General features: G+C 53.7%; 2 protein-coding genes across 3 annotated transcripts; one reads left to right on the top strand and one right to left on the bottom strand.

Annotated features, from left to right (window-relative positions):
• Nucleotides 1-204: 204 nt before the first annotated feature.
• IGSF22 (immunoglobulin superfamily member 22) lies at nt 205-17,900 on the top strand. Its single transcript, XM_060017339.1, has 22 exons — nt 205-313; nt 1,859-1,990; nt 2,200-2,336; nt 3,541-3,640; nt 3,723-3,762; nt 3,970-4,144; nt 4,815-4,928; nt 5,460-5,622; nt 6,265-6,537; nt 7,482-7,766; nt 8,489-8,613; nt 8,702-8,843; nt 8,998-9,294; nt 10,393-10,695; nt 11,486-11,659; nt 11,872-12,000; nt 12,641-12,937; nt 13,439-13,527; nt 13,721-13,913; nt 15,034-15,333; nt 16,135-16,464; nt 17,830-17,900. Exons 1-22 carry the CDS (start codon nt 205-207, stop codon nt 17,898-17,900), a joined length of 3,978 nt encoding a protein of 1,325 aa, XP_059873322.1.
• TMEM86A (transmembrane protein 86A) lies at nt 10,785-23,691 on the bottom strand. Of its 2 annotated transcripts, XR_009520291.1 has the most exons (4): nt 23,545-23,691; nt 21,166-21,430; nt 20,250-20,793; nt 10,785-10,825 (listed from the first exon to the last, which is right to left on the bottom strand). XR_009520291.1 is itself a non-coding variant. In XM_060017340.1 (3 exons), the coding sequence occupies exons 1-3, from the start codon at nt 23,563-23,565 to the stop codon at nt 20,357-20,359; spliced, it is 723 nt and encodes a 240-aa protein (XP_059873323.1). In that variant the 5' UTR covers nt 23,566-23,691; the 3' UTR covers nt 19,281-20,356. The 2 variants fall into 2 exon arrangements, 1 of the variants encoding a protein (XP_059873323.1); XM_060017340.1 differs by lacking the exon at nt 10,785-10,825 and having other exon boundaries at nt 19,281-20,793.
• Nucleotides 23,692-24,123: the final 432 nt, after the last annotated feature.

Raw genomic sequence — 24,123 nt, 5'->3', positions numbered from 1 at the left:
AGAGAAGAGGCTTGCTGCCCAACCTCTCCTCACCCTCCCCTGTGCACAGCCATTTCCCTCTGTGTCCACCTGTCCCATCCCTTCCCCCCCACCACACACACACATAAGAACATCTCTGAGTCTCCCTCTTGCTCCCTTCCTTGTCCTTCATGGCCTCATCCTCTCCCTGGTCCTCCCAGGTGAGTGCCCACGCCTGCTGTCACCATGACGACCATTCACCACAAGGAGATGCTTCAGGAGCACGTGTCCATGGAGTTCTCCAGTTCCACCACCGACATGCAGACCTTCTCCCAGACAACCAAGATCGTGGGAGGCAAGTAGAGTGGGATGGCTGGAGGAGGGGGTCAGTAATCAGGTAGGGGCAGCCTTTCTTCCTCCAGTATTTGCGACTGCTGGGCCCCTCGAGAGCCCAAGATACCACCAGCAGCCCTTCCCAACCTGTGTTTCTAATCTGTGCTTTGATAAAGCTTAGCCAGCCAGATGCTCACCCACAGATCCAACCTCCAGAAAAAAAGCTTAGGAAAAATCAGTCACATGGATGTGTGTGAGTGATTGATGAACTCTCAATTGCTTAAGATCAGAGCCATAGGCAAATACCATCTCTGATGGTAGAATTTCAGGCATGGAGGAAGTTAGGGAGGTAGCAACCTTATCTACCTATGAATAATAATGCTGGCCCTGCCTCACTTAAGAAAGAGAAGACCTGGAGCTGCCAGTGGAGAGAAGATGAACACATAAACAACTGACTTGAGCTTCCAGGCACTCAGCCCTTGGGGACCAGACTTGGGGGAGGGCAGATCCAAGGGAAAGCTGAGAAATGGTCTCAGAGCAGAACAGACTGTTTTAGTCATGTCTCTAGAGGAAAGTGATTAAAAGATGGCCAGGGACCAGGATATTGAATTCCTGTCCTCCCAGTCATTGCCCCCTCCTTCAGAGTCCTCTGTGCACAGAGGTGAAGACCAGATAAACACTTTACACCAATTCCTCCTGGCCAGTGAGGCAGAGCTAGTGGAACAGCCGGGACTCAAGACCAGAAGTTGCAAACTCAATTGACTATAGTAGCGATTCTCAGCCCTGACTGCGCATCAGAGTCATCTTAGTGTAGGAGTGGGGGGAGAGGGGAGTGAAAAAAAACAGCGATATGTGAGTCAGAGGGTTAAATCTGGTGGTTTTTTGTTTTTTGTTTTTTTAAGCTCTCCGGGAATTCTGACGTGCAGCCAGCGTTGAAAACCACTGGCCGATAGTGTCCAGGCAGGGAACATAAATGCAGAAAAAAGACTGAGGTGAACTGGACAGGATATAGTCCATCTAAAGGGACAGTCACTCTTCACCTCCCTCCCACTGACTGTTCTGTTACCATATGGGAATGTGAGTCCAGTGCTGAGGATCCAGAAGTCTGCATTTTTATGTGAAATCTCTGTTTTTAGATGTAGGGCTATTTTTTGTTTAAACATTGTAAAGGTCAAATAAAAAAACATGTGTAGACCAGGTGCAGCCTTTAGAACTCTGGTCACTATTTAATGCTACTGGGGGACCAGAACTTCCAGAAGAGAAGCCCAAGACGCCCATAAAATCCCAAAGACAACTTTCCGTCTAAGACAGAAAAAAGTAGAACTCAAGGCTTTGACCCAATAAAGATTGACCAGGGGGTGGATGAGGCGTTGGCTCCCCTAGTGGTTGAAATTTGCCATAACACAATGACCCACCGACTCTTTAAGGACCTTGTTTCTCGGCCAGTGCTGGTCCTGCCCCCCGCTAACCTAAAATGCTCCACCGTCCCCTCAAGAAAATGTCAGCCCTCCAATTCCAGGCTAAGCTCCGCCTGTGGCCCATTCTGACCTCTCGCCCGCCGCCACAGAGGAAATCGTGACGAGGAAGTCCTCCAGCACCACAGAGTTCTTCAGCTTGGTGACCCGGAGTTCCAACATCCCTGCTGGCGAGAGCATCCCGGAGTTCGTGGATAAGCCTCAGCCGGTCATCGCGCCCGAGGGTGCGTCCCTCCCCGCGTCTCCCCAGGACCCTGGGTGCTTCCCTTTCCTCCCCAGTGCCCCAGCCGCCACCACCACCACCATTGTCCTCTCAATACACAATCACTGGCTGGGTCGGGCCGAGGGTCCCTGCCCTGCCCAGGGCTGGGAGCAGGTAGAAGGTGCAGCTTGGAGGCTAAGAGGGAAAAAATAGGTCCTGTGCCCACTGCAGGGGATAAAGCCATGTTCCGAGTCCGGGTGCAGGGGAACCCCAAACCCAACATCTCCTGGAAGAGAGAGAGCGGCACCCCCATCAAGGAGTCCGCCAAGATATTCTACGACAGCGTTAACAAGGAGCACGTGCTGAAGGTGCGAGGTCCAGTTACCCATAAGGTCGGAGGCGGGGACCCCTGGCATGGGCTGCAGGTCCTGTCGCAAACAAGAGATCCACAATGGAGACCCAAGAACTGGGAGATGGGAAAAGGGGCTGTCATTGCCCTAGAGGAGGGGCAGGATAAGAGAAACCATGTCAGGAGCTGGGGGGTTGCCAGAGTGAGCAGGGGACCAAAATTAGGGGCGGGGTAAGGCAGAGCTAGGACAATGCCAGAACAAGGAGGGGGCAAGACCAAATGGAAGAGAAAGAGAGGTTCCAGAAGGTGAGTGAACCCAAAAGGAACGTGAAACCAAAGCTATGGGCGTGGCTAGAAGGGGCTAAGACCACGGTGGGCGGAGCCAGGCTGAGCTGGCGCGGGACCGGCACGGAGGGAGGGGCTGGTCCTAGAGTGTAGGTGAGGGTGAGGGTTCCTGGGCTATTCAGGGGAACCTTCCAGAAGAGCAATGCCAAGGGCCGATCATCCTAGGGTCTAGCTATCTTCTGCATGCAGCCTCTGGCTCCAGACCCTTTGAGGAGAGGGAGGGATGGGTCCCTGGGAGACCTAGACCTATAATTACTCCTGTTCCTCATCCTGCCCGGACTTCCCACTGTGAAAGGCAAAGAGCCTCCCTTCTCCCCACAGACAATGGTTGCTTCCTTCTCCTCCCGAAGGTGCATTCTAGGACCCTTAGCCCCTACAGCACACACAAGCTGCCCCAGAGCGCCCCCCCCTACTGGCCACTCCTTACACAAGGTCATTCATTCGGCAAGCACTTTCCAGGAACCCACTGGTACCTAAGTGCCTTTCTACAGGTGCCAGGGCAGCCTTGTTCACCCCCATTTCCTCAGGGGCTCAGGCCAATACCTGGTACAGAGGAGTAAATCCGTGTTGAATAAAGGCGTACTCAGCCCAGCGTCAGAAACTGCAGATAAAGCTGCAAATCAGAGGAAGTCCCTGTCATCCAGGAGCTCACAGCCAAGGGGGAGAATCCAATGCAGAATCAGGCTCCAAACAGACACACGCACACTGACCACTACCTGGCACCTCCTAATCACAGAGGCTGCTCAATCCTCCACACACACATCCAGCACTCAGCTCCTCCCCCAGCCCAAAAGAAACACCCTCCTTTCCCATCTCACAGACAGTCCCCCTGTGGTTCCCTCCCCGCCTCCCCTGCTAATGGCCTGACTCTGATCCAGCTGGAGCCACTGACCTCGGATGACTCTGACAACTACAAGTGCATTGCAAGCAATGACCATGCAGACGCCATCTACACCGTGTCCTTGCTTGTGACCGAGGGTGAGCCAGCCCCGTTCTCCTGGCCTTTCCTCTTAGGGACCAAACTCCCTCTGTCTGACCCTGTCCCTCTCTCTGTCCTCAGGTGAAGAAAAATTGGATTTCAAAAAGATGTTGAGGAAGAGGTGAGGCTGGGAGGCTCCTCTGCCTAGGGTGTGGTCCCCCCACCCTCCAGGCTAGAGCTTCTGGAAGGCCTTTCAACAGCCCCCTGAGTTAATGGCCCAGCCTCCAAGAATCCATGGAGTAGGGAGGAGCATCTCATGGTTGGGAGAGGCCCCCTCTGTCTTCAGAGAAAGGCACTAAGTCCAAGTTTGGCACCCGCTTCCTTCCAGGGGACCCCCTCCCCCCAAGAAGCAGCAGAAGAAGGTGACGGATGAGAAAGAGATGCTGGAGATTTTGTCCCAGGTGCCCAAGAAGGACTTTGAGAAGACCTGCATGGAGTATGGTTTCACAGACTTCCGGGGACTGCTCAAGAAGCTCAAAGGGATGAAGAAAGTGGAGGTAGAGGTCAGTGCCCATCAGGGAGCAGGGAGCTGCAGGCCAGGGGCTGGGCCTTACCGAAAGTGCTAGTGCCTGTGTGACTCCCAGTGGCAAGGTCTCCCCACCACGCACGTGCGTACTCAAGGGCATTCTCTACTGCAAGGGCAGGCAAGGAACTCAGGTCACCCTCCTTCTACCTCTTTTCTCTTCACTGCTCCCTAATGTATTTGCATGGACTTTGGAGTCAGACAGACCTGGGTTCAAAGTCCAGTTCTACTGCCTTATTAACTGAGTGAACTTGGGGGTCTCTCTGATCCTGCTTCTTCATCTGCAAAATGAAAATTATACTTTCCTTTTTCATTTGTTTTTGTGGTGGTGTTCTCATTTAGTCACTCAACAACTCATAACTGTTAAGCATCTACACTGGAATTAGAAGGCCTATGTAATGGGCCCAGGTACATAGTGACTATTCCGCAAATGGTGGTTCCTTTCTCTTCCCTTATCGTACCCGTTTCCCCCTAAATCTTCAAGTTCGTTGTAGGGGGAGGGGGGTGGCGGGGAGCACAGTTATCTAATCAGCCTAGTCATTTCTCCCCAGACCTTCAGGGGGCTCCTCCAGCACTGGAGACACAGTCTGGGCAGATTCCAGATTCCAGATGCCTCTGACACCTGCCTTTTTGTTACCACAATCTCTCAGACCATCCAGATTCTGAAGCCCCTGGAAGACAGAGAGACCAAGGTGGATACCACGGTGGTCTTTGAGTGCATAATGGAGCTGAAGGACCCCAATGTCAAAATGACATGGACCAAGGTGGGGAGAGCACCTAGGAAGGGCCCACCCTGGAATATCATTTTTCCTCTGCACCCCTTTCCTTCCAAGACCCTCTCATTACCCATAAGCCCTTTCCTCTCCTCCATCCCATCAAAAGGATGCCATCTGGTATGGTTGAAACTGGATGAGAGCTGGGCTTTATTCTTAGATGTTCCACCAGTTTGCTGTTTGATTTGAGACAGTTACTTCCCTTTCTCCATACCTCAGTCTACCCATCTGAAAAGGCTGGATCAGATAGTCCTGCAGGTCACTGAAGATGGACCTCTAAGAGAAAGTATCTAGTGAACTCATGCATATTAAGAGTTCAGGCCTCGGGAGAGGCAGAGACCCTGGATCCCACCGAGCCAGATGATGAGGCTAGAGAGATCTTAGGGGCCTCTGAGTGTGTTTGAGGATCTTAAAGAGGTAGATACGGCACCTTCCAGCTCAGGCTGGCTTTGGGGAATGGAGACCTCTAGAAATCTCCTCCTAAACCCCTTCATCAGCTTTTCTACCTATTCCGTGAGGCAGGATAATGAGCCACTGAGGATCCAGTACTCCCTGGGCAAGTATGACGTGAAGCAGATGGGCACCAAGTACATGCTGGTCATTACCAACGTGAACATGAACGATGCAGGCACCTACAGCCTGTCCGTGGACAACAAGAGGATGAGTGCAAAGCTCACAGTGCTGGGTAAGAGTGTGGGCACCAGGCAGCACAAGGAGGACACAGTCAGGGTCAGGGCAGAGGAATATCCAAGGATGGGGTCCATGGGGACATGGGAGGAAGGACCATGGGGCTGTGCACAGATTGCACGGGAATGGGAGTTAATGGCGGAGAGAGACGTGGGGTATAAGGGAGAGGATTAAGAGATAAAGTGCTGTGGGGCAGTGTAGCATAGTGGTTAAGAGTACAGCTTCTGGAGTTGAACTACTGGAGTTCAAAGCCCAGCTTCTGTCACTTATGAGCTGTGTATTTGGGGCAAGTGATTTAACTTCTCTTTGCCTCAGTTTTCCCATCTGTAAAATGGGAAATAATGGTAGAGTCTACCTGAATGCTTTAATATGTGCAAAATGGCTAGAATAGTGCCTGGTGCATATCTAAAACCACATAGAGAAATATTCTTTCTAAAATTGCTGTTAACATTACTGGGGAGGAGACCATATGAACATTATGGGAGGAGACTCTAGGATTCACAAGCAGAAGGAAAGAAGGATGCTTTCCCCAACTGTGGGCTACAGGACCCAAGTCTTTATGCCCCCCCTTCACCATCCTGCCCCTCAGGAGGGATCAGGGATACAGCCCAATGAATGCCCCTCCTACTCTTTGCTGCAGATGAGCCTCTGAAGTTCTTGGGAGAGATGAAGCCAATGAAGGTGATGGAGCGCCAGACAGCTGTATTTGAGATCCACCTCTCCAAGAAAGTGCCCAACTTTGTGTGGAAGTTCAATGGAAAGGAGCTGAAGAGGGATGAAAAGTATGAAATCACTGTGTCTGAGGATGGTTTGACCCACACGCTTAAGATTAAGGATGCCAGACTCAGTGACAGTGGCGAGTTCTCTGCCGAGGTGGGGGACCTGGTTCAGAAGGCCCAGCTCACTATTGACCGTGAGTGTTTGGGCCAGAGCTTGAGGGGTGGGCTTCATGCCACAGCAACCTCCATGTGAGCATCTATCCATCCATCCATCCATCCATCCATCCATGTATCTGTCCATCTCCTCCTTGCAAGGCCCTTTGATGGCTACTAGAAAGATAGAGAGTTCTCTCTGCTAATTCCTAGTCTAGTGGGAGAAGCAGGTGTGGAAATGGAATTAGAACAGAAGTTCTTAAGCAAGGAGTCAAGACACTCTAGGATCTTACTATCGGCTGGGAGATCACAGGTCAAGAAATTATTAGCCTTTATGGCTCTAATATCATATATTACAGCACATCACTCTTGACTACTTACATTCTTATATTATACCTAGTTTGGAGAGTTGCACATGATGGTGGGTCATACATGTGAACCACTCTTGACACAAGTGACATGGAACAATCATTGCTGTGATTGAGGGAGACATGGAGGCTGTGAGAACCCAAAGAAGAGGTACCACGTGGCAATGTCAAAAAGGATATGATGAGATGACGGCAAAGCTTTACCAAGTAAAACAAAAAGGAATTCAGTTTTCAGGGAAGGGGCAAGAGAAGAGGACATTCTCAGGAGAGGGAATAGCATGTGTAAAGGCCCAGACACCAGAGAGACAATGCAATTATGGCTGGAGCTCCAAGGGGACATTAGAGATACTGCCTGCAGTGCCGTGAGGAGGTGAAAGCTGTTGTCCCATTTTACATGTGAGGAAAGTGAGACTTAGGGAGTGAATGCACTGCATTCAGTCACTGGCAAGCAAGAGGGAGAGCTGGGACCCTCCCTGCCGGGTACTTCTGTGAGTCGGGTACACACTTCATGTCACAAGGCCCTGTGGTTTCTAGGGTCAAGAAGAGGAGCAGGGCAGCATCTAGCTGCAGAGAAGGAGGTTGGGAGCAGGACCAAGTGTTTGTTTGTCTGTCCATAGGCATCCCTATAAAGTTTGTGAGCACCCTCAAGAACGTGCGTGTGAAAGAGAGGAGTTGTGCGTGCCTTGAGTGTGAGCTGACATCCAAGAATGTGACCCTGCGCTGGAAGAAGGACGGACAGCTGCTGGAGCATAGCTCCAAATACAGCATGAACCATGAGGGCAAGCGAGCGGAGCTGGTCATCGAGGATGCACAGCTCAGTGACAGTGGCGAGTACACTGTGGTGGCCATGCAGGATGGGGACCCCATGGAATACTGCAGTACTGCTGTAGTCACTGTGGAAGGTATACGCCCACCCTGTCAGTCCCCACTGACCAAGCCCCCAGCCCTAACAGTTTCCTACTGTGGACACCCATCAGTCCCCTGACTGACTTCAATGCTCCTCCAGACCATGATCTAATTCTACCTCCCCACTCTGACCGCCCCCATCTCCCAAATTCTGACCATCTCTACCTCCTAGACACTGACCATCCCTCATCTTTTGAACGCTATCCCCAGTCCCTTGACTTCATCCATCCTTTACTTCCAGACTCTGACCATCCCCAGCAAACTTGGTCACCCCACACTCCTAGACCCTGACCAGCCCCTACTCACTATCCCTGACCACTCCTCACTGACTCTGACCACCCTCAACTCCCAATAAACGCTGGGCATCCCACAGAACAGCATAACCAGCTAAATATCCCAACTCCATTAACCACCTGCATCCCACCATCTAGTCCCCTTCTTCACCTGAGCATCCTATGTCCCCACTGACCATCCTCCGATGATCAGCCCCCCATTAGCCATCTCCCAGAATTCCCAGTTGCCATTTCCCAATGCCATTGACTTTTCCCCAACCGCCCCCCACCTACCTGCTCTAATGCCCCCACCGACCATCACCCACTTGCCCATTTCCAAACATCTTGCTCATCATAAATGATTTTGATAGATGCCACCAGCCCTTTTTCCGTAAGTCCCTTCCACCCCGATACCCTAACCCAACCCCTGCCCCCTTTCTCTCGAGAGCGGCTGGCCACCGTGAAGAGCGGGATGTCCGACGTGCACGCGGCCACCGGGAGCCTGGCTGAGCTGTGCGTAGTGCTGAACGACGAAAAGGTGGATGGCGTGTGGCTGAAGGATGCCGAGGAGGTCCGAGGCAGGGGCCAGGGAAGGGAATGAAGGATGAAGGGGTCGACCGGGCATACACTCGCAGTCATGACCGCCCCTCGCCCCGCAGATCACGGACTTGACCGGCGCGCAGATCGTGAAGCAGGGTGCGGTACACAAGCTCATCTTCCCCAATATGGGGCCAGAGCATGAGGGCAAGTACACATTCAGGGCCAAGGGTGCAGAGAGCGAAGCCTCGGTATTTATTGCAGGTAAGGTCGCCGCCCACTATGGACAAAGCTAGACCACGCCTGGCCCGCCCACCTACTCCTAGCTCCTCCCCCATCCCCCATGGGCTCCTCCTCCACCCCTCGGCTCCTCCCGCGTCCCTGCTCTTCGAGCCTTCCCTGCCGCCCCTCCCTGCAGATCCTCCAACCATCGACCCATCGGTACTGGAGGCACTGGCCGCGCACCCGGTGACCGTGAAGGTGGGCCACACCGCGAACATCAAAGTGCCCTTCCGGGCAAAGCCGCTGCCCAAAGTGACGTGGTACAAGGACGGCATGGAGGTGACGGAGGAGGAACGCGTGTCGATGGAGCGTGGGGAAGACCAGGCGCTGCTCACCATTTCGAACTGCGCGCGGGAGGACAGTGGCATCATTATGCTCAAGCTCAAGAATGACCATGGCTCCGCCACAGCCACGCTGCACCTCAGCGCGCTGGGTGGGCCAAGACCCTGGCTTGGCTGGGCTGGGGGCGGCACGCAGGCTGAGGAGAGAGCTGGAGTTCGGGTTGAGAATGGGAATGAAGTGCTGGCTTTGCAGCCAGAAGACGCCCATTTCCTAACTTCCTAACTAGGTGGCCTTGGGCAAGTCCATTAACTTTCCTGAGCCTCAGCTTCTCATCTGCGACAGGGTGGTTTTTTTAAAGTGCCTATTTCAAGTGAATTTAAAGACTATAGCAGAGTGCACAGCACGTACTTGACCTTCAGATGTTGCTGAAGTATTGTAACTGACTTGGAGATGAGGATGTGGTTGGAAGTAAGGTGGAAATGAGGTAAAAGAGAGGTGGAATTTAGGATGAAAGTGAGGTTCATTGCGAAGAATATTGGAGTTGGAAGTGAAATGGAGTGAGGGGAGGTGAGATAGGGTTGAGGATAGAATGAAATTGGAGAGAAAGATGGAATGAGGGTGGAAATGGTATTTGGGATGAGTCTGAACATAAAGTTAAGGAAAGACATGAGGAGCTGGCCTTAGTGAACTCATATTCAACATGCAACACACACACACACACACACACACACACACACACACCAGCATCACCTCCTCCACCTGCATCTCCATCAAGCTTTGGGTTTGGATGGATTGGGTTTCAATTCAGTTTGGCAGTATGACTGAGCACCTCCTCTGTGTTCTCAGTACTGAGGACACAGGGATGAGTTATCCCCAGCAGTCCCTCAACCCAAAAGGGATAAAAACCGGCAGACATGTAATTATAAAATAAACTGTAATAAAAGAAAGTACTGGAGTTCTGGAAGCTGAGAGGAGGGGAGACCTTGTCTGGAAGAGGTAAGTGGGAATTAGCTGAGGTGGGGGTCCCTCAGCTCCAGTTCACTCATTCCTAGGCGGACAGGAATCTCGGGGGGCGGGGATCAAGACATTTGGGCAAGTCTTAGGAAAACAGTGACAGAGGGAAGGGCAAGGGATCCGCAAAGCTCAGAATCTAGCTATGTCTCAGTCTGGTGGACCTCCAACCAGTGGGATGAAGCCCTTCTGGCCCTTTGCTCCAAAGACACATTCTGATGCTCTCTTCTGTCCTTAGACCGTCCCAAGCCTCCCCAAGGCCGGGTGGAGTTCCTGGAGCTCTCGGGTAATTGTGTGCACATGAAGTGGAAGGCCCCGAAGGACAACGGCGGGCGGCCTATAACACAGTTCATAGTGGAACGGAAGGCAGTCGGCAAGAAGTCCTGGATTAAGATTGGTGAGGTGGACAGCAAAGTCACCAAATTCTCCACCAACAAGGTGGAAGAGGGGAAGGCCTACCAGTTTCGTATCCTGGCCGTCAATTCGGAAGGAGTGAGCGACCCGCTGGAGACAGAGGAAGTGTTTGCAGGAAATCCTATTGGTCAGTGAGATAGCCCCGTGCTCAATGGGGACCTCAGGGGCCACCGTGGGGACCTTCAGCCGGTGAGGAGTGCTGGTCTGTGGGAGATTCCGCAGGGTCATCTCTAGCTGCCCCACGAGACAGATGGCTTCTAGAGTAAGAGCAGAAGATCGTTTTGGACGGGAATTGTCAACTTTTTCCAGTCAGATCACATGCACAACACACTCCCGTGGGTACCTCCAGAACTGTGCACAGTTCCAGGGAGATAACTCCACTTGTTTCTCCATTCCAGAAATCATCCCATACGCAAGGGAGAGTAATGTTGCTTTAGGGATAGCCTTGAATCCACTCTAATTTTTTTTCCAAAGAAAACCCTTGACAACATTGGCATTTTAATTATGATCACTAGTTAATTACTTGCTACACTCCTCCCAACTGATCTCCATGTTTCTGTGTGTCAAGACAGTACATTAAAAATTGTGCCACTGGGGATGCCACAGGTTGGAAAATTCAAGTTGGCGGCTCTCTATCTTGGCTACACATTAGAATCACTTGAGGTCTCTTAAAAAATGCTGATTCCTGGTCTCCACCCTAGGCCAGCTGAATTAGAATATCAAGACACAGGACCCAGACACTAGTTTTTGGTGGTGTTTTGGGGTTTTTTTTTTTACTTCCCACATGACATTAATGTGCAACCAGAGTTAATCATTGGCTTAAGTTTTTTTAAGGAAGGAACCAGAGCTCAGCATGGGGTGGGCAACTGTCTACATGCTCCCCCACCTAACCTCTGCCCTCTCTCTCTCTCCCACAGAGCCCCCTGGTCTTGCCTCCCAGCCCCAAGTGACTGACGTGACCAAAGAGGCTGTGACCATCACATGGAACGCCCCCACCCAAGATGGGGGAGCCCCAGTGCTCGGCTACATTGTGGAGCGGAGGAAGAAAGGCAGTAACCTGTGGGTGCCAGTCAACAAGGACCCCATCCAGGGTGAGGTCGAGGGACAAAGGCCCAGGAGGGACCAAGGGAGACTTTGTTGGGTGGACCCATGTTCCCGTGCTGCTCTGAACACACTCCCTCCTCCAACTCCTTTGTGGGTTTTCATAGCATCTCATGACCCCCTCTTCCACATCTACTCACTCTATGGTCTCCTACCACGTGGACCACCCCTGGCCTCATTACCCCTCAAATTCCCATTTCAGGCACCAAGTACACTGTGGATGGTCTCCTGGAGGACACAGAATATGAATTCCGAGTTGTAGCTGTGAATAAGGCAGGCCCCGGACAGCCTAGTATGCCATCCAGCTCAGTGGTAGCCAAGGACCCTGTCAGTGAGTATGGTGCTGCCAGGCCCCAACACATAGTGGAATTAGCCATTGGAGGTAGAAAGAGGATTTCTTCCCGGGAAAGTCTAACAGGAGTGGATCACACAGTCTCCACTCTCTGGGAGCTGCCAGCCTGATAGAGGGACAAGATTCACACACAAGAGAAAGCCAGCAAATAAAGATTGAGAGTCAGGGACAGCGAGGAGGTGGGTGGAAAAAAGTTTTTATCAAATGTTGAGTATGTCTGGTTAGGGGAGGTAGTAGAAGCATGTTTGAGGATTGAGCAGGGGTGTTGGGTAAGTGGTTGGGTGGGTGCTGAGCTTAGGTGGTGAGATGGGGAGATCACGCATGAATGGGTGTGGTGCAGAGGGCTGAGCTAAAGGCTAGAGTTTTGAATACAGAGGGGTTGAGTGTATAGTGTATATTGAATTTGGAGGGTTTTGACTTCAAGCGTGAAAGTATTGAGACTGAGAGAATTCAATTTAGAGGTTGTTGAAGGTGAAAGCCTGGGTATTGAGCGTTTTAACTGTGAGTGTTGAAGGTAGAGGTGTTGAAAGTTAAGTTTCAGGGGTATTGAGTGCAGGAATTGGGCATGGCGTTGAGTGGAGAAGAATCTGGGGGCTGACTAGTTGTCTGTGTCACGCAGAACCCCCGGGCCTGGTGCAGGGCCTGCATGTGTCGGATTCCTCCAACTCCAGCATCTCCCTGGCCTGGCTGGAGCCTGCCGAGGGAGACCCACCCTCTGGCTACATCCTTGAGATGCGGGCTGAAGACACCAAGGAGTGGTCCAAGTGCACAAAGATCCCCATCTCGGGCACCTGCTACACAGTAGGAGGCCTCACCGAGAGGCAGAAATACTTCTTCCGAATCCGGGCTGTGAACGAGGCTGGGTGTGGGGAGCCTGTGGAGCTGGACGAGGGGGTCCGTGCCATGCCACCACCAGGTGAGGGATGCAGACAGGGCTGGAGTGTAGGCCCCAACATCCTAGCTCCACACCTTCCTCTCTGGGACCTCATCCCACAGGAGAAAACTGGGCAATGCTGTGATCAACAAAGAGTCGTCCATGCTTGTGCCTGGACAGAGCTAGGGATAACCCCAGGGCCTTCCCTGCCAAAAACAAACAAACAAACAAACAAAACAAAAACCAAAAACCCCACTCATTGTGTGCCGAATAGTATCTACTGTGTGCCAAGGGAGATGTTAGGGATTTAGAAAAAAATAAAACACAGGACCTGCCCTAAAGAGTCTTATATAATAATAGAGGGAGACAGATGAGAAAAAATAAATAAATGCTTCACAGCATCACAGGGTTGCTAGATGTCTGTATGGCCTGTAGTGAGAGCATGAAGGAGAAGAGGTTGGGAAAAGCTTTGGAGGGGAGGCTTAAAGCTAAGTCTTCTGGAAAGAGTGTTCCATGCTCCCATCTCTGTCTCCTCCATCTCAGCTGCTCCCAAGTTTGACCTCAGTGCCCGGCTGAAAAGTCACATGGTGGTTCGCGCTGGGACAGCCCTCTGTATCCACGCCGCCTTCTCTGTGAGTCCTACCCTGGCCCCCAGACGCCCACCACTTAACCAAGTTGGCTGCTACAGCTATCATAGTCTCTGCCTCTGCCCCTCGCCAGACCCCTGGCCTCAGAGCCTGGCAGGAGACTCCTGGACAGTGGGATAGGGCCTGCCCCCAAATACCACCCAGGTGACCCCTGGTGCCATCTCCTGTCACCACCCAGGGCTCACCACCACCCAACGTGATCTGGCTGAAGGATGGCGTGCCCACCAAGGGCAGGGAGGCCATCACCAAGAGCAAAAACCACTCCCAGTTCCTCATCAGCAGCACCAAGCGCTCCGACTCAGGGGTGTACCGCATCTTGCTCCAGAATGAGTTCGGAGAGGCGTACCATGACATCCACGTGCGTGTGGCAGGTATGACAACAGGTAGAGGCCTGGGGAGGCATCGCTGCACACGCTCCCTAGGGCTGCTTGAGTCCCTACCACTGTAAGGTCATGCCTTAAGGTAGTCAAGGCTTCTTGGGCACCACAAAGCAAGACTTTATCAGCCTTTGCCTTAATGCGGAGGGTTGTTTTCACTTTTTCTCAGTGTCTTGAAGCCCCAGAGGCATTGAACTAGGACCCAGCCCTTGTTTCAGTCTCAGTCATATGTGGAGAGCTTCGGGGCATATGCAGAGTAGGGTCTGTGAGCATAGAGAGAGCAGAGAATGGGTAAGAGGCAGGAGGGACAGATGGAGAGGAATCCATTAAAACTTGGGGTGATTTGCCTATATGTTATTGGAAATACTTTTAAAGTTTGTGATGTGGTCACCGAGAAAGCCTTTTGGGGGGAGCTTCACAGTCCCACAGTGTCATTGCCATCCAGCTTCATTAGAATTCTTGAACCACAGCTGAAATGAGCCTTCTGTTATTTTTCAGTCCCCCCAATTTTAATAATTTAGAATTTTAATAATAAAGGTGGTGAGTAAACACTTTGGAAAGAGCCTTTTCATTATCTTAGGTTGCAGGAAACTTTGTAGGTTTTGAGGTTTAACACATTGTGTATTATTAAATTTACGTTAATCACTATGCCAAAGAGTATGTGACACATTCTTCTGCATTGATGCATTTTGTACCCCTCTCCATTAAAATCATAACAGCCCCCCCAAATTGGGTGGCCTCTTAGAGACGGCTGGAAGCTTTATAATAAAGCCCTAAACCCCCAAGAGAAGAATGGGTGAACTTTTATTGAACAGCTCCTACATGCCAGGCACTTTACGCAACATTTCCATGATAGTTATTGTTAGCCTCATTTTGCAAATGAGGAAATGGGTCTCAGAAAAGATAAGTAACTTGCCAAAGTTCACAGGGCTAGTAAATGGCAGAGCTACACTTCATAAATAGTTCTTTCTGACTCCAAGACCCCCAGCTGCCTGAGAGTTAGAAGAAGGTAAGGTGCCCCATCCCATCCTCCTTAGGGCTTGGCAGGTAGCGGGGGTGGGGGCACGATACTTCAGCCCCCCAGGGTGGCTGATGGACCTTCGGACCCTTCCAGATTTTCCGCAGCCACCCACAAACCTGCAGCTGTTCGAGGAGGTCCCCAACACGGTGACTCTGACCTGGAACCACAGCCCCGACGTGCAGGAGGACAGCGAGGCCCACTACGTCATCATGAAGCGGGATGCCAGCACCGCCACCTGGTTCACTGTGGCCGAGCACGTCTTCAGCAACAAGTACACGGTGACCGGGCTGCTCCCCGGCAGGAAGTACTACTTCCGGGTGCTGGCCCGGAACGAAATCGGTGACAGCGACCCGCTGGACTCCAGGGATACCTGGCTCGTCAACAAGGACAAGAGTGAGTCTGGGGACTTGGGGGTTCAGGTAACGTCTGGGATCCCTGATGGCGGGCATGAAATAAGGGTTGCAAGGGGTACCCAAGATTTGAGGTAAAATCTGAGGAGCACTGAGGTGAAAGGGTTAATTAACATCAGGGACCCGGGGGAGAAAAGCAGAGGCCTGGAAGCCTAGGGGAGGAGATTCCTGCGGGGTACACTGAGGGGTGGGATTAACGCGGAGGGGGGGTGGGGAGGTCCCCTTGGGGGCGGGGATGACAGTGGGGTGCCGGAGGGTGAGGAGGGGTTGTGGAGCTGAGAGGCTGGCTGAGGACCTGACTGAGGACTCAGGGCGAGTCCAGGGAGCAGGGATGACATCCAGAAACCCTGGAGGGAGGGCATTAAGGGTAAGGATAGCTGCGGGAATCTTGAAATGAGGGCCTAAATTGGAGAAAGCAGAGACCGTGGAGGCTGCGAGGGCGTTGGGGAAAGCTTGGATGGGGAGTTAAAGGCCAGATAACAGCTCGGGTCCGGAGGCTGGCGGCTGGAAAGAAGTCTAGGACGCCCGGGTCTGGAAAAGCGTAAAACCCCGCGGACCTGGTTTAGGTCTTGGAACCCATGGGGGTGGGGGGGTGGCGGAAGGGAAAGCTTAGGAACCAGTATAAAGTCCGGGCCCCAGAGTTGATAGCGCGTGGGAATCTAACCCAGGTCCTCAGGGTTCCGTGAGCTGGGTCTCCGGGGCGTCTTAGGAGCACTAAGCCGGCGCCCGATGGATGGGGGCCTCGGTGTGCGCTCACCGCCCTTCGTGTCCCATCCGGGCGCAGCCGAGGACCAGAGCGCCAAGCTGAAGCCGTACCAGCAGAAAGACTGGCGCCACGCGCCGCGCTTCCTGACCCCGCTCAAGCCGCACACCGTGCTGCGCGGCCAGGACTGCACCATGACCTGCGCCTTCCTTGGGAACCCACGGCCCACCGTGACCCTCTACAAGGGCGACGTCAACATCACGGCCAACTCCAAGTTCTGGTACAACTCCACCAGTGGCGTGTGCACCATCGTCATCCCCACCTGCACACTCAAGGACAGCGGAGAGTACAGCGTAGTGGTGGAGAACGAGCTGGGCAAGGACCGCAGCAGCTGCACGCTCACCGTCTACGGTGAGGGTGCAGCGCCGGTCGGCCCGGGACGGTGAGGGTGCCTGGCTGTGTCCCGCGTGGGGCGGAGGCGCAAAATGGCGGCCTCCTGAGCCGTTGATCAGCTCTTTTCCTATGGCTGGCGCAGGCTTTTATTTAATCTGACATGGAGTGGTGTAAACATTCTCCAACTGGCCATAGTTCGTACCACTGTCCCATCTTCTCGATGTCATTTGTTATGTGCCTGGCCGCTGCAGACTTGGGAGTTTGCAATCCCTCAGTAGTCTGTAGTTTGCAACCCTTGGTGGGCCTAGACTTGCATTTGAAAAAGACGCCAGTGATCAGGCCTAAACCAGACTTACCAATCACAATCTCCCTGGCAGGGTTCTGGAAGGAATCTTTATGTTTACAAATTTTGCAAGTGGTTCTGATGAGCAACCAAAATTGAAGACTACTGGTCTGAGATAAGGATAGATGGGAGGCACTGAAGGGAACCTAGTGGAGGGAAGCCCTCCCTCTGCACATACGTGTGCTATGTTTCTGCTCATGGGTGCACATATAGGGGAAATATTCTGTTTCTTCCTACACACTCTACTGTCTTCACAGCTAAACAGCCAGTTGCATGAACTGTCTAAATGCAAAGATGACCTGTTTTGCTCCTCTTTGTTTAAACTCCCTCCTAGCTTTCCCATGATCCTTTAGATAAAAATCACAATCAACAAGCACCCCCCCCCACCATCTACCTCTCCAGCCTCATCCTCTGCCACTCTCCGAAGTCTCCACGGCACACTATTGGTGTCCATGGTTTCCATGGTTACAGATGCTTTTTTTTCATCCTGTTATAGATGCCTTTCTCTGGGGAAAGGACCTGGTCCTGTTGCTCTGTCTCTCAAGTACTCAGCTAAGTGTCTGGCATTGAGGTGACGCCTCCACAGTGGCTGCTGAACTGTGTAACAGAACTAGGCCAGGGAAGGCCCTGTGGGAGTCATCCAGCTCTCATTCCACAGCTAGAGAGATCCCTGACAACTTAATTCTGGTTGTAAGCACATGGGCACAGGGCCCTGGCTCCAACACTCACCAGCCATGTGACCTTGGCAAGCCACTCTGAGCTTGTTTCCCCATGTACTGCTTAGGGCTGTCATGAGGATTAAATGAGATAGTGCACAGAAGTTCCTGGCACAATGCGTGGCAAATACGAAATGCCGAATAACTGGCAGCTCTTGGCCCCACACACCCAGCTGACCTTGGGAGACTGGGGCTGGCAAGGACTGAGGATTCCGGGCAGGGTCCAGCCCCTGGTTCCTGCATAGCGACTGCAAGTCCGGCAATTTGGAGTTTCCCTTACCCCAGCATCATTCACACTAACAAATACTTGCTTTGCTCTTTCAGACAAAGATGACAAGGCAATTCTAGCCTCCGTCACTGAGAGTCTGCAGAAGAAATCAAAGTACCTTATGTGAGCTCCAGCCCAGACCAGGCATCAGGAGGATGCTGTGATGTGCGTGGGGCTTCTTGGCCCATCCTCTGTGTGGTCCCAGCGAGAGAGACCTGGTTCCCTCTGTGGCGCTTGTCAATGTAAACATTCAGTGAAGGCATGGGACAATAAACTGAGTGAGTGCGCCTGTGCCTGTTCCTAACCATGGTGTGCAGCAGGGACCAAGGAGATAGACGTGGGCGTAGGATGGGGATACACAGAACCACGACCCCTGCTCGGTCCAAACCCACCCACATGGGGAACGACCAGCCCCCTTCTGACTGGGCCTCGCCTTGCCTTCCCCTCCTCCACAGCCACACTGCACCCTGCCCTCCCTCCGGGCATAGAGGGCAAAGTCTGCATCTTTCTCCCCATCCTGCCCTTCCCATTTCTTCACTCCAGGTAGGTGTGTCTCCAGAGTTCAGGGGTTGGAAGGGATCAGGACCTTGCCTCTTCAGTGTCTGGGGTTCCCACTATTTGAGAATTAGAGCATCTGAAAGCTAGAACGGATTGGTCATCCTGCTTGCCGGCTTTCAAACTTATGTTTTGCAGCAGAAAACCCTTCCTTGGAAAAAAAAAATTCTTAAGAACCTACTGGACTTGAAACAAGGATGGGGGTCTTTGAGCCTCCCTCCTCTACTTTATTCTTTTGCTAGCTCCCACTAGCAGGGATCTCTGTAAAAACCCCAGTTTGAAAATCACTGATTCATTCAACACCCATATGGGGCTTGAGTGTCTTTATCACATCCCCACAACTGTACAACCCCTCTACTGATGGCGTATTCACCACCACCCAAGGCTTCCCTTTTTACTTCTGGGTCAGGGCACTGCCCATTAAGATGCAAATGCCCCTGGAGTGGGGTGACACATTATTCTGCCAGGGCTTCAAATGTAAAGTATGAACCAGACAATCTAATCTCATTCCTCCCAGCTGTTCAACTGAGCCCAGAGTCCAGGAAGAAAGGAGATGCTTGAAGGGAATCTTGGAGCAGCTGGCAGGTCTGGGGTGGGGAGGGGAGGAGTTAGGTAGCAGTAGAGGACACTGGGTAACTAGGAGTCACCAAAGGTGCTGGGCACCTGTGCACAGGGGAGTGCATCAAGGTCAAGTTTGGACGGTGGCAAATACTACCCAACCCCCATCCTCTTGATCTACATCCTCACCCACACACGTGACCAGCAAGTGAGACAAGCTCCAACCAGCAGTGTCAACAGAGCCAGGGAGCCAGCCTGGCGCCAAGATGCACCGGCCAGGACTGTGACCCAGGCTGTGAGGACATCCAGGGCCCCTGGTGCCATGCCCCACACCCCCACCTCTGCAAGACAGGCACGTGCCACACAGGCAGACAAGCAGAGCAGCCAATGGCCCTTGGGTATTTTTTATTTTTTTTCACACAAGCAATAGGATGGAGTTGTCCCATCCTTGCTCCCCTTGCATTGAATGTGCCTCGGGTCTTATGACCCTAGAGTGTCACTGGAGCCCCCTCCTCTCACTCCCAGTGCAGAAGGGGCAAGGAGGAAAGACCTGAGAGTGGGTGTGTATGTGGGGGGCATCCCAGCTCTCTGAGCCAGGCTCAGCAACCCCTCAGCAGCTCCCTGAGGCCCTCTCCCTAAAAGACTTTGACACACAGCAGGTCAGAGACAGCTGGCAGAGTAAGATATAGATAGGCTGGGAGACAGACTACACACAAAACACTCACATACAGATGCACACACAGGCTGGCCCCTTCCTTTGGCGTGGTTCACCCTAGCCCTGGGGATAGGGTCTGAGGGTGGTGGTGTGGGGCCTGAGTTCTGGGACGGCCTTTGAGAGATGGGACCAACTTGAACCCTTGGTACCCCAAACTCCCAGGCCAAAGTAGTCCCCAGTCTTGCCTACCTGGATAGACACCCCTTCACCTTCCCACCCAACACTTAGAGATTAAGATTGTTCAAGTAACAAGGATAGATGTGGGAAAGGGAGACTCCACCCCATCCAATCTTCCCAACTAGCGGCCTGTGAAAGGGGCTTCAAGCCCTGGACGTGGGTCATCTCAGCACAGACTCCTCCCCTCCTCCCTCAACTCTGTGCAAATCAGAAAGACTGGAAGTGGGCGAGTTAGACTCTTCCACCTAGTAGAAGTAGGGGAGGTTGAGAGGATGAGCACCATGGCCCTCCAGAGGGGCTCTGACAGTCTGGATGGGGTGGTACAGGTGGGGAGATATCTTCTTCTGGCTCCAGCAAGGAGCATCAAGCTGGCTCTTTTTAGTTCTCAGCATTGTCCTGGACCACTAGCTTTGCTAGAAAGATCCTTTTTGCTGCTTATCCCCTCAAACTTGTGCATTTCACAGGTGGTACCTGCTGCCCCAGGCTGGTACTTCAGCCATCCTGATCCAGCTCTTGCAGGTTCCCAGGTTCTGGACCCCAGCGCCAGGAGCAGAGAGGGGTGACGAGCACCTGGCCCCTCATTTGGCCTTGCTCAGTCTGTAGTCTTCCACTGGCTCCCGGCTCTCGACAGCTGACAGGGCGATGAGCATCTGGGCGGCGTAGTAGGTGGACATGATGAGGGCCCGCGAGTAGGGCACAGGAAAGCAGAACTTGTTGAGGGCGATGGTCAGGTCTGAGACAATAAAGAGCAGTGCACCGCTGCCCGCCGCCAGCTCAGTCCAGCGCCAGGCAGTCCCAACCAGCTGTAGCCCTGCCACAGCCCGCCAGCCCATGAAGCTGATAAGGGCCATATAGACCCCCACCAGGTAGGTGAAGGCACCCGTGAGGCATGGGTAGAGGAGGGCATAGCACAGGCCCGACAGTACTGCCATCACCAGACCTGTCCGAAGAGCCAGTGGCCGCATGCCAAAGGCCGAGGCATAGAACATGTGGGTCACAGCAAACATCAGCAGACCTAAAAGTGAGAGGGGATGATGGGATGTTGAAGGCAAGCTCAGGCGAATAACCAGTGACGGGAGGCGGGGGTAGGAGTAGAGTGCTTGGGATAACCCAGGAGCTTTCTTCTGAGAGTAACAGGGGTGGGAAGAAATCCATGAAGGCAAAGATACCCTCCCCGACTCTCCTGTGGCACTCCAGAACTGATCACCATATCACCGGCAGGGTCATCCTCCGACAGGGGCCCCAACAGTCTTTGGCCACAGAACCCCTCAAATTCCCCATATTCTTGTTTTTTAAAAAAACCTCCCTTTCCCAAATCCTTGGCCCCCCAGGGTCCTCTAGCCCCCAACCCCAGGATTCCTCCCAGGTAGCTACTGTGATGACTGACCGTGCACAAAGTAGCCCTGGTCCTGCCAGATGAGGAAGGCATCACCTAGAGCAGAGAAGATGAGCCCCACAAAGATGCGGGTGGCACTGGGGTGGGCCAGCAGGAATCCCAGGCCGTGGGCCAGAAGGAAGAGCCAGAGGCAGAAGATGGGCAGGCACTTGACGAGGGCGCTGACCCACGACGGGCTGGACGAGGGCAGCCAGAGCACAAAATACACACAAGTGGCTTTGAAGAAGGGCACTAGCTTGGGTCCCTCACTCTTCACCTGGAGGACATAGGACAAGGGCAGCACTCAGAGCGTGGGAGCTCAGAAGCCCAAAGCGGGGCTCAGAGCCAGCACCCTCAGCCCAGGCATCCACCCCAAAGACAGGCCCACCGCCCAAGCAGAGAGGATTGACACACAGAAACCCAGTTTGGCCTGCCCCAAGCAGCCAGCAGAGTGTGAACAAGCCCATCATTACCCTGAGGCTTAATTGATTAGGAAGAGAAAGGGCTCCCCTGTCCCTGCTAGTTGCATCCATTCTTGGCCCCGGGGCAGGACCAGAATAGTCACTCACTGCACAGAAAACAGACTTTGCAATAGTGTCCCATCCTGCAGCCCAATGCTTCTCCCTTCCTGCCCCCTCCCTCTCCTTCCCCAAAGCCCCTTTGGCCTCTCTCTGCCAGCATCAGCCCCCAGCTGTCTGGAATAGAGTGGAGACAGCAGGAAATCACAGAGACGCCACAACTGGCCAACTCGTGATCCTCAGCAGTAGGGCCAGGACACAGGCCCAGCGACACCAGGTGAGCGCCAGGAATGTGTGGGCACCGTCAACCATCTCAGCCCCCACAGGCTCTCTCCCTGGCCAGTCTGCAAACTCAGCCTCCACTCCAGCTGCCCCAGCCTCAAGGTACCATCAAGGGCAAGGAGAGGAGACAGGGATGCTGCCTAGATATATGGACCCATGAGTTAGGAGCAAGAAAACTGTCCCTGAAATACCAGCAATCTCAGGAATTGGGGGGTTGGAGAGGGTGTCAGTCAGCCTCATTTCCCAGAGAATAACAGCAACTCGAGGCCCATCAGAAAGAGAGGCAGGAAGGGGAGGGAGAGGTTCTCTTCCCAGCTTTTGATCAGAAGCCAGCAGTCAGGCTGGGAGGAGATGAGGAACTGAGAGGGGGAAGTTAGAGCAGCTGACTTGGTCTCAGCCGGATTAGGGGGGAGGGCAGCTAAAGAAAGGTTGTGTCCAAGGCCATGCAGGCACCAGGGGGCTGCTGCAGATATTCTGAATCTGTGATCCCCTGAAGCTCCTTTTCTTGGGCCTCTGGTACTGGGGCTCTGAGAGTGATTCAGAGCAGCTGAGGTTTCCGGTATACTCATGCTCTGCCCCAAGTGACAGGCCTCTGGCTGGGTGAACCGCCTAGCCCAGGGCTCTGGGTACACACTCAGACTCTCAGACCTTCAGTCCCTGGTTACCTGGGACTGAACAGGCTGTAATGAAGGAGGCTGGGAAGAGACAGATGGTGGGTCCAGGGTCTAAGCCTGCCCTGGCTCTGCCAGGGGTGAGAACAGTGAGAAGAGATGACTAAGTTCCTTCCTATGGAGATTCCCCCATGCAGGCTGGTCAGGGCAGGGACACGGGCAGAGGAGGGGACGGCTTATCCTCACAGTCCCCAGATCTCCCCAGCCTCCACCTGCCAGCCCTTGGAAGCATCTACTCCACACCCCTCCCCCAGCCCCATGTTTCCTAGAAGGAGAAACAGCAGTAGCAGCTGGGGAGGTGTTGATAGTCACAGAGAACCCAGCACTAGAAGGAGGAGGGGGGGGGGGGAGAGACAAAGGTTCAGGTGAGAAAGTCTGAACAAGGGGTGTCAATAGAGAACGACCTCTTCTCCTCCAGCGCGTTATCAAGGCTGTTTAGACTCACAGGCGTGCCCTGCACCGCCCCAGACTTCTCTATAAGATGAGGAAAGGGAGGAAACAAATTTGGAACAGGATTCCCAGGAGGTCCCAGTCACCCTCCTGCTCTCCCCCGCCCTCTCCCACGCCTCGCTCTGGTCTGCCCACGCAGAAGCCTGCGGTCCGCTACCGTCCCCTTCCTCTCCCAGGCAGCGATCCAGCCGACCCGCGCCAGACACACAGCGATCAACAAAGTCACGCTTCCGAGTCACGTGCCCACTGTTTTCCTCCCTCCCTCCGACCGGCTGGGGGCGCGCGGAGGAAGGGTGCAGAGGTTTGGGATGCGGCGGACCGTGACAGCGCCGACTCCCGCCTGGGGACGCGGGCCGCCGCGGGATCCCTGCCCTTCCTCAGCCCCCGGCTGCTTGGCCTCCCGCAGCCCAGTCCCCAGGCCGGTGGGCTGTGGCCGCGCCGGACACTGGCTCGCTCGTTCACACACTCACCACAGTGACCGGGGACACCATGGCGGAGGCGGCGGCCGCAGCAGCTGGCACCCGGCTCCAGGCTGCAGCTGCCAGGACGCGCCCGCAGCCAGGTGAGGAGGCGACGACGTAACAAAGCCCCAGTGATGGACAACACCTCCCGCGCGCCGGGCGCTGAGGGTTCTTGTCTGCGATCCCCACGACGTCACTGCAGACACGGCCAATGAGCAGGCTGGAGTCGGCTGCGGGGGTGGGGGGCGGGAGGAGTGAGGGTGGCTGGGGCTGCGGGCTAGACCCCGCCCGCCACCCACCCACACTCCCACACCCTCACACCCACACACCCGGCCGCTACTGCCAAGGCTAGAGAGGCTTGCCTATCCCTGGTGGCTGGAGGCGGGGCCCTGCAGGTCCCGCCCGTCTGGGAATCAGTGCCAAGGCATCCTGGAAAGTAACCGTGACCGCAGGCCCTGGGTGAGGATGGAGATTGGCCGAGAGACAAACACATTCTTGCTCTGGTCACACGGCTGCACACATTTTTCTAATAACCCGGGGATAAAAGGCAAAGGCAGATTCCCTTCAGCCTTTAAACATGCAGTCCGC

This window comes from Delphinus delphis, chromosome 8 (genome assembly GCF_949987515.2).
Source record: "Delphinus delphis chromosome 8, mDelDel1.2, whole genome shotgun sequence".
Taxonomy (NCBI): domain Eukaryota; kingdom Metazoa; phylum Chordata; class Mammalia; order Artiodactyla; family Delphinidae; genus Delphinus; species Delphinus delphis.
This window is presented reverse-complemented; position numbering and strand designations above follow the sequence as displayed.

Coding starts and splice junctions, on each gene's coding strand:
- IGSF22 (XM_060017339.1), top strand. CDS start 205: ATGACGACCATTCACCACAAGGAGATGCTTCAGGAGCACGTGTCCATG. Junction 314..1,858: donor GACAACCAAGATCGTGGGAG/GCAAGTAGAGTG, acceptor CCGCCGCCACAG/AGGAAATCGTGACGAGGAAG. Junction 7,767..8,488: donor TGCTGTAGTCACTGTGGAAG/GTATACGCCCAC, acceptor CTTTCTCTCGAG/AGCGGCTGGCCACCGTGAAG.
- TMEM86A (XM_060017340.1), bottom strand. CDS start 23,565: ATGGTGTCCCCGGTCACTGTG. Junction 21,431..23,544: donor TGGTGTCCCCGGTCACTGTG/GTGAGTGTGTGA, acceptor TATGTCCTCCAG/GTGAAGAGTGAGGGACCCAA. Junction 20,794..21,165: donor CCAGGGCTACTTTGTGCACG/GTCAGTCATCAC, acceptor TCTCACTTTTAG/GTCTGCTGATGTTTGCTGTG.